This window comes from Lynx rufus, unplaced genomic scaffold (genome assembly GCF_022079265.1).
Source record: "Lynx rufus isolate CCGP_SWC_20201006 ecotype Redwood Valley unplaced genomic scaffold, mLynRuf1.p SCAF_28, whole genome shotgun sequence".
In the NCBI taxonomy this organism is placed as follows: domain Eukaryota; kingdom Metazoa; phylum Chordata; class Mammalia; order Carnivora; family Felidae; genus Lynx; species Lynx rufus.
The window spans coordinates 10514921-10523698 of NW_025814843.1; the positions used below are offsets into that span (position 1 = coordinate 10514921).

General features: G+C 61.3%; 1 protein-coding gene across 2 annotated transcripts; it reads right to left on the reverse strand.

Annotated features, from left to right (window-relative positions):
* Positions 1-685: 685 nt before the first annotated feature.
* TNFSF12 (TNF superfamily member 12) lies at positions 686-8161 on the reverse strand. Of its 2 annotated transcripts, none has more exons than XM_047090164.1 (7): positions 7931-8161; positions 7722-7769; positions 7258-7333; positions 6507-6560; positions 6386-6421; positions 1589-1713; positions 686-1407 (listed from the first exon to the last, which is right to left on the reverse strand). In XM_047090164.1, the coding sequence occupies exons 1-7, from the start codon at positions 8087-8089 to the stop codon at positions 1156-1158; spliced, it is 750 nt and encodes a 249-aa protein (XP_046946120.1). In that variant the 5' UTR covers positions 8090-8161; the 3' UTR covers positions 686-1155. The 2 variants fall into 2 exon arrangements, with proteins under 2 accessions (XP_046946120.1, XP_046946119.1); XM_047090163.1 differs by having other exon boundaries at positions 7722-7772.
* Positions 8162-8778: the final 617 nt, after the last annotated feature.

Consider the following 8778-nt stretch of genomic DNA (forward strand, 5'->3'; position numbering starts at 1 on the left):
CAGCCCCAGGCACCCTACCGCTGGAAGGTTCCTCCCCTGGACCCAGGCGCCCCCACTCCCCCGGCCGCGTCCTGCTTCCTGACCCCGAGCTCCCCTGCGAGCCTGCTCCCCCCCCACGTCCAGGCCAGGGCTTGGGCCCGCACCTGCTGAATGTCCGGAGGCTCCCGCTCCTCCCAGCCAGGGATCACCCTCGGGAGGAAGCCCGCCTCCTAGGTAAATGAGGCGGCTTCTGCTGGACCTTGGGCAGAGGATTGATTTTTTTTCCTGGCGGTTTGCCTTTTGACTCTCTGTTCATGCCTCAGGGGTCAGAAGCATGTGGGTCCCCATTCCCGAGCCTGTACGTTGCCCTGGAGTCCCAGCCGTCCCGCACCCCACCCTTCGATGCCCGGCCCCCCTTGCCATGGCCCTCGGCTACCCTGAGAACTGTTCCCTAAGTCCCAATAGAGAGACCGTGGGGGCGCCTGGGGGGCTCAGTCAGTTAAGCTTCCGACTTCGGCTCAGGTCACGATCTCACGGTTCATGGGTTCGGGCCCCGCGTGCGGCTCCGTGCTGACAGCTCGGAGCCTGGAGCCTGCTTCACATTCTGTGTCTCTCTCTCTCTCTCTCTGCCCCTCCCCTACTCGTGCATTGTCTCTCTCTCTCCCTCTCTCTCAAAAACATTAAAAAAAAAAAAAAAAGAGAGACCGTGGCTTATTCTCTTTAATATTCACTTATCAACATTTTGTCACAATAATAATAAAAATAATATCTGTTTTAAAAATCCACAGGGAATTATCGGGAAGGATCTCGTCTTGCTCTTAGCCCTCACGTTTGGGAACTCCTGGCCCCGTCTCAGTCTCCCTGGCGTCCAGCCCCTCTTAGTGCCTGAACAGGCGGTGGGGACCCACCCTCACCCAGAGTAGAGTAGACACAGTGTCCGGGGGCAGGGTGGGGAGGTTGTGGCCAGGGCGGGGAGTCAGGAGATAAATGGGGGGGGGCGTCGAAAGACCAGGGGTTCAGGAGCTAGTGAGGTGCAGGGGGGAGTGGGTGTCAGAGGAGAAGGGGGTTATCTATGTGGCGTGGCAACACGTGAACAGCCCAAGCAGCCTGCAGAGGGGGGGCAGGTCTGGGGCGAGGAGCAGCGGAGGGTGGGGCCCGGGGCGCCACCGGGGCCCCTCAGTGAACCTGGAAGAGTCCGAAGTAGGTGAGGAAGGGGGCGGCCTTGAGATGGGCCCAGGGGAGGGTGCGGATCCGCAGGGAGGACCCTGGCCGGAGGGGCAACAGCCCAGACACGTGGCAGAGGCGGACCTGGGACCCCGGGGAGCTGGCGGCCGTGGCGGAGAATTCTTCCAGGCAGCGCAGGGCCAGCGCGTCGTCCACCAGCAAATCGAGCTTCAGGTAGACGGCCTTCCCCTCGTCAAAGTGCACCTACGGGGAGGCGGGAGGCGACACGGTCTCCGTGTCCCCTGTCCTCGGTGACCCAGGGATCCACCCCCCCCACCCCAGCCCAAAGCCCGAGCTCCCCGCCCACCTGGAGCTGCCCCCGCCCCGTGCCCCGGACCCTTGTCCCCCGGTTCCCGCTTCCCCCCCGGAGCCAGGTGGGGCTTACCTGACTGTACAGGTAGTAGAGCCCAGCCCGAGTGACTGTAAATTCCCCGCTCTGGCGGTCATAGCGCAGTGGGTTGGAGCTGTTGATTTTGGCCTCCTCCCAGCCACTCACCGTCCCGTCCACACCTGAATGTGGGTGTTCAGAGATCGGGGAGAGTCCCTTTCCAGGACTTCCTCACACTCCCCAAAGACCCATCGGGTCCAGAAGACTCGGGGGCCCGCTGGGCCCAGAAGACAGACACGTGGCCCCGGGCCCCGGGTGGAGTCACGGCCCACGGAGCCTGTAGTGTAATAGGAAGTTCCGTGCAGAAATGCAACGTACGTGTGACCAGAGGGGTCGGGAGCAACCCGTCACCAGCCACTTCTGGGGAGAAGAGCAGATGGAAGGAGAGGTGGGGGGGGGGGGGTTGATATTTTGTGTCTCTAGTTTTTTAAATATTTTTTTAAATATTTATTTGGGGGGGGAGTGAGCATGAGTGGGGGGAAAGCAGGGGGGAGAGAGAGAGAGAGAGAGAGAGAGAGAGAGAGAGAGAGAGAATCCCAAGCAGGCTCCATGTTCAGCACAGTCTGTCGAGGGACTTGATCCCATGAACCCTGAGATCATGACCTGAGCTGAATGCAAGAGTCAGATGCTTGACCAACTGAGCCACCCGGAAGCCCCTGTGTCTCTACTGTTTGTCTGTTTTACTTTGAGACCATATACGGTACTTGAATCGTATACTACTGGGATTATTAACATTGAAAATAACAAGGGGCGCCTGGGTGGCTCAGACGGTTGGGCATCCGGCTTCAGCTCAGGTCACGATCTCGCGGTCCGTGAGTTCAAGCCCCGCGTCGGGCTCTGTGCTGACAGCTCAGAGCCTGGAGCCCGTTTCAGATTCTGTGTCTCCCTGTCTCTCTGCCCCTCCCCTGCTTATGTTCTCTCTCTCTCTCAAAAATAAACATTAAAAAAAAAGTGGTACCCAAGTGTCCATCAGACGATGAATGGGTAAGGAAAATTGTGGTATATCCATACAATGAGAAATTATTCAACCACAAAAAGAAATGCTGTGGGGGCTCCTGGCTGGCTCAGCCAATCGAACGTCCGGCTTTTGATTTTGCCTCAGGTCATGGGATTGAGCCCTTTGTCGGGCTCCTCTGGGATCGTGGAGCCTGCTTGGGATTCTCTCTCTTGCCCTCTCTCTCTGCCCCCCCACCCCAAAATAAGTAAACTTTTAAAAATAGAGTTTAAATGGGCGAATTGTATGGACCCTGAAGCACAGCTCCATAAAGATGTACCGGAAAAACAAAACAAACAAACAGACGAACAAACAAACCACTCTAGAGCCGGACCAGTTACAAATTGCAAAGAAGGTAAATACTAAAATGACAGAGCACAACTCAAGTGGCCTCCCGGGTCCTCCCAGTCCACCTCTCCACTGTCACCCCTCTCTCGCTGCGCCAGCTCACAGGACTCCCGCCTCCTTCCTGTTCCCGCCGCACACCTGGCACCTTCCCTCGGCCAGATCCCGACTCCGCTGAGAACCCTTCCCCGGCCACCCTGGCGTGGCCAGTCCGGCCTGTCTTTCACCTGCTGGCCACGGCCCCCCACCTTCGGAGCAGCCGCCGTCGCAGGAAGTCATCCGGTTTAGTTACACAGGAGGAAGTGTGGGGTCCCACCCGGCCTTACCGTCTACTGTGCCGTGGCCCCCGGGGCTGGGCCTGCTCGGAGTGGGCGCCCAGGGGACACTGGTGGGAGGAAGGAGGGGGGTGGCCAACGTGGCCCCCCGGCTGTGGCTTCGTGTGGCTCTGGCGGCTGCTGTCCCGGGCCTCGCTGGCAGCCTTCCCCCTCTGCCGGCCCCGGGGCGCTGTCCTTGCTACTTTCGCAAGGACGCGGTAACGCTTGGCGGGCGTTCTCCTGCCCACCTACGAGATACCTGTCACCCTGCAGACTCCCACGTGGGCCTCCAGCCCCGCTCTTTCCTGCGTCCTCCCCACCCCGCTCACTGTGCCGTCACCATCGGACCGTAATATCATCCGGACCCAAACTGAGCGCGGCGCCTCCACTCCGGCCTCACTTTCTGTCTCTGTTCCCGCATCTGGCTCCGGGTTCTTGCCCCCACGGGGTACCCAGGCCCCTCTCTGCCCCCCCCCAGTGTGGTCTCCTCCACTCTCACCGGGATTCTTCCCAGCCTCCTTCCTCCTTGGGCCCCCCCCTCCCCCCGGTCTCCCCAGTCCCCGGCTCCAGTATATTCCCTACACACAGCCACGGGGAGTGAGGTTTCAAAAACGCAGATGTGAGCCTGCCTCTACTTGCTTTGACCTTGGAATGACTTCCAGAACGCCTGTGTGGCCCGGCTCCATATTCTCTTCCAACCTCGAGTCTCATGCTGTTCCAGCAGCGATTCCCTCCGACCACGCTAGGCTTCTCCTGGTCGCCCGGCCTCATCATCCTCTTGCCAGACTCGGGGCTTTGGCACAAGCGGCTCCTTCCACCTGGCACGCCCTTGACCCCTGGTCCATCTTACATTCGCGCTTCAGGGTCCACGCCTTTTTGAGACAGGAATCCCGACTCCACTGTAAAGTTGGGTGTCTTCCTCTTCGCCACCGCCTACCTCTGGCTACTTTCATTCTTGTTCCTGTCCCAGCCTACCGTAACTTGCAAATCCCTATGCCTGTCTCCTCTCCTAGACAGTGACTTTTTCTCGCGAACAGGTCTGGGTATCATCGCCCGTGGGCGCCCGGCCCGGTCCTTACCAACAGCAGGTGCTCAGTGCGTGTGTGTTCCGTCAGGGGACGTATGAATGTCTGGGTAGCTGCTAAAATAAATGGCCCATCTGGAGGGGAGGAAGAGGAGGGGGAGAGAAGGAGGGAGGGCGCGCCCCACTATGGGACCAGCCTGGGCGAAGGCTGGTTGTGGCCAGGGGGCACGGGGTCCCTGGGACCACGATGTCCGCCCATGTCACCACCACAAACCTCAAATGGACATTCTTTATAGCCTGGCAGCCTTCCTGCTCCTCCCCACGAAGCTCGCTCTTGTAGTCCTCAAGATAAGCGTTTTGTACCACCTCTGCTCACCCCCCGCCCACCCTCCTCACTCTCCCGAGGACCTAGAAGTCATCACGCAAGGGCTCCCTCACGTCCCCCCACCAGCACTAAAAACTGACCTGTCGTCACATTCTCCAGGGGATGACGTGTTCCTCTCTCGGTTCTGGAACCCACCCCCGGCCCCCTTCCTGGACGCTGCCCTGCAGGCTCCCCCCACCCCCGCACCAGGCACGTCTGGGACACAAGCCCGCGCTGGCTGGGTTCAAACCCGGGCTCCACCCCTGGGTATCCTCGAGGCCTCACACAGGTTAAGTGGCCTCTATCTACCGGGCCGCCTGGGTGGCTCAGTCGGTTAAGCGCCCACCTCTCGGTTTTGGCTTAGGTCATGATCTCGCAGTTCGTGAGCTCGAGCCCCGCATCGGGCTCCGTGCTGACGGCTTCCTTTTAGGGCTACTGCAGAGACTGGATGAATGTTCCATTCAGTAGCCGTTGGCTAAGACCCCTGTAGGGTTGCTCATCACCAGAAGGACTGCACCCTTCCTCCATACACAGCTCCCTCCAGCTACTGGCCTGTTGCTCCGCTCGTCACAGAGAAACTTCTAGAAAGGGTTGTCACCGTCTCCAATTCCTAGTTCCCATTTTCTCTTAACCCAATCCACACTGGCGTCCACCCTAACGGGGCCACTGAAACCGCCCACGTCCAGGTCACCAGCTGACTTTTAAGGTTTCCAAACCCAGCGGTCATCTCATGTGACCACTCAGCTGCATGGGGCACAGATGGCCACACCCTCCTGGGTGAGACCGAGTCTTCTCCCAGATCACAGGACACTCCCCTCCCCGGTTTCTTCCCTTCTGTCCGGCTGCTTTTCTCAGCGTCCACTGGGCTGTCTTTGGCCTCCCCTCTGGATGTCCCGAGAGCCTCAGGAACTCACTCTGGGGGTGCTTCTTCCTCGCGGTGTTTCATCCAATCCTACAGCTCTCAATACCACGTCTGTGGCTGTGACGCCTGACTATTCGCGTCCTGACCTAGCCTGCGCCGGCCCACGATGTCCGGCCAGCTATTTGTGGAGGCCACTGGCCGATTATTAAACACTTAATGATTAATTTACGTATCTCCCAACCCATTTCTCCCCTGGTTAACGCCACCTCAATAAATGGCATCATTAGGGGCGCCTGGGTGGCTCAGTCGGTTAAGCGTCCGACTTCAGCTCAGGTCATGATCTCGCGGTTCCTGGGTTCGAGCCCCGCGTCGGGCCCTGCGCTGACAGCTCGGAGCCTGGAGCCTGCTTCGGATTCTGTGTCTCCCTCTCTCTCTGCCTCTCCCCTGCTCATGCTCTGTCTCTCTCTCTCTCTCTCAATAATAAATAAACGTTAAAAAAAAAAATAAATGGCATCACGATTCCCAAAGATGCCCAAGTTCAAAACCGAGAAGTCATTTGTGATTCCTTCCTTCCCCTTCCCCCGCACAGCCGACTCATAAGCAAGCCGCTAGCTTCAAGCCACATACCGAATCTATCTACTTCACTTAGAGGCCTTGGCAACGCAGGTGGGATGGAGTAGTTGGGGGGGGGGAGAGTCTGGGAGGGGAAGGGGCCAGAGACTGGGTTTGAGGTTCTGAGGTCATAGTGCTGAGTTGGGAGGTCGGGTAAAGGTGGGAAAGAAGAGCCTAGTAGAAACATTTTGAGAAAAATGATCAGAGTGGTGAAGATTCATAGAATACGGGACGGGGGTGGCGGGGGGAGAGCAGGGGCAGGTGGGAATGGGGTCTCACCGGCCTGCGCTCCGTCCTGTCCCGGTCGTGGGTGAACTGTAAGACACAGGAAAGGGTGGGTGAGACCTGGCCTGCCCCTCCACCGCCCGCCCTCCCTGGGCATAGCTCCCCCATCACCCACCTTCATAGTGAGCTGCGATCGCTCTGCGAGCCCTTGCTTTCCGGCCTTTGGGTGCTGAGAATGAAGGAAAGACAGATGGGCAAAATAGTGCCCAGAAGCCACTCTCCAGCCCCTTCTCCCTCTCAGAAGCCCAGCATCCCCCTTCTGGTCCAGGCTCCTGTCCTCAGAACCTCAGGCCTTATCTCCCTCCACAAGTAGAATGACTATATCATTTCTCATCCAAACTGGGTTGTTTCTGAGAGCAAAAGTCTTGCTATTAATAATCGCACTGACAAAACACTTGTCAGCTGGGACAGTCCTGTGCAAACCTGGGCCTGTAGTCCTACGATCATCCCATTCAGAAGTTTCTTAGCTTATTTGGGCCCGGGCCCCTGACTCCCCAACGCCCCTCTGTGTCTCCATCAGGACCCCAGGGGCTCTCCTAACCCCAGACCATCCCTCCTTCCTATTTGGCGTAGGGTTTGAAATGAGAAGCAGGTCCAAGTGATGGAACAGGCTTCAGAGAGAGGGCCAGAATTCTAGGTTTGAGCGTGCCTCAACTGGTTAGCTGCATGACTGTGAACCGCCCCCCCACCCTGCCCCAACACTGTCTGTGCCTCAGTTTCTCCATCCCGCCTGTCAGTGAGGTTCGTGGTTTCGGCTCTGCCCGCTTTGTGGGGCTATTAGGGCAAACAAACGCAATCATGAGTGCAGAAGCCACGGCAGACCCGTCACTGTTCCTATTCCGGAAGGTGGGATAAGGGGTGCTCACCGCTTCTGCGAGGCCGCGCCAGCCGCTTCAGGAAAGGCCCGGCATCTCGGCTTTCCTCTATCTGGAGATTCAGTTCCTAAGGGAATTAAGGGCAGGGCTAAACCAGGGTCTTGCCTGGGGACCAGCAGAGACGTAAACTGAGACCGACAGGGGGCCCCGTCAGGAGAGGCACCAGCCAGCAGCAGGCACAGATGCCTTGGGGGGGGGTCCAAGGGGAGGCAAGGTTCCCCCCCCCCCCCGTCTCATACCCCCCCTTCACCCGCGGCCAATAAACACTCCGTACTCGGGTGACCCAGACCCCTTGCACGCAGCCGTCACCCTCTCTCCCCCTCGCTTACCCGTGCACGGCGGTGCACACCCCCGCGCACACGCGCGGCCGGCGCCGCCAGGGCACACCCCGCACCCTCCGCTCGCACACGCTCCCCACGCCCAGACGCGCGCGCCCGCCGCCCACGGCCACTCACCGGCGGGTCCGGGTCCTCCTCTGCCACCAGCTCCCCCTGGGAAGGCTCCTGCTGGGAAGGAGGCAGCGTCACCCAGCCCTCCTCCACCTGACATCTCACCCTCCACCCATCTTCCTGGCCCCGAGCCCTCGGCCCACCCGGCCGCGCCCGCCGCTCCGCAGACGCGGCTCCGGGCCGGCCCCGGGAGGGCTGCGCCGCAGGGGCCTCACCTGGGCGGGCGGCGGGGGCCGGCGCCCCAGGCTGACCGCGGCCAGCAGGAGGCCGAGGCAGGCGAGCGCCAGGCCCAGGCCCAGCGCGAGCGGGGCCAGCAGGGCGGTGCCCGGCTCCCCCAGGAGCCCCCTCCGCCTCTGGCTCCGACGGCCGGCCATGGGGGCGGGGGGCTGTGCCTGCCGCGCCGCCCCCCCCTCCCGGGACCCGCGGGGGCGAGGGAGGGGGAGCGGGCGGAGCGGGCGGCGGAGAGGGAGGGGCGACGGACGCGCCCGGGGAGGGGAGCGCTCAGGAAGCCGGACGCTGCTCGTGCGCCGGGGCGCGGGCGGCCGGGCGCGTGCACCGCGCAGACCCCGGGAGGAGGCCCGCGCCGTCGGCCCCGTGCGCCCGCGGGGCCCGGGTTGGCGGGAGGGGCCCCGGCCCGGGGGTGGGAGGGGGGGCGGCGCGGGCGGCGGGGGCGCGGCGCGCGGGGCCTCCACCCGGCCCGGGGGCGGCGGCGGCGGCGTTGGCGGCGGCGGGACCCCCGCGCCTCCGACGGGTCTGGTTGATTTCAGGCTCCTGCCCGAGGTCACCGCGTAGTGTGGTTGGGGCCAGAGCAAGTTTGGACTTTATCGGCGGCACCGCAGGCCGGTACTTCCGTGCAAGTGATGAGAGAGCCTAAGGCCCATTGAGGGCCAAGCGCAAGCCAGCACGATCCCCCCCCTCCCCGCCCTCCCCTGCCCCCACCCCCGAGATGGGATGTGTGTGCTATTCCTCAGGCACTCCCGGCCGCCCGAGAACAAAGGAAAGAAAAACGAATGGTTAACTGATAGAGATCACAGTCGTGCAGGACCTGAGTCTCCCATCAGCC

What these genes read in the sequence shown, in the direction of transcription:
- TNFSF12 (XM_047090163.1), bottom strand. Translation starts at nt 8,089, where the DNA reads ATGGCCGGCCGTCGGAGCCAGAGGCGGAGGGGGCTCCTGGGGGAGCCG. An exon ending in GGCGCGGCCTCGCAGAAGCG is followed by an intron (nt 6,561 to 7,257) that starts GTGAGCACCCCT and finishes CTTCATTCTCAG; the next exon opens with CACCCAAAGGCCGGAAAGCA. An exon ending in TCTACTACCTGTACAGTCAG is followed by an intron (nt 1,408 to 1,588) that starts GTAAGCCCCACC and finishes GCCTCCCCGTAG; the next exon opens with GTGCACTTTGACGAGGGGAA.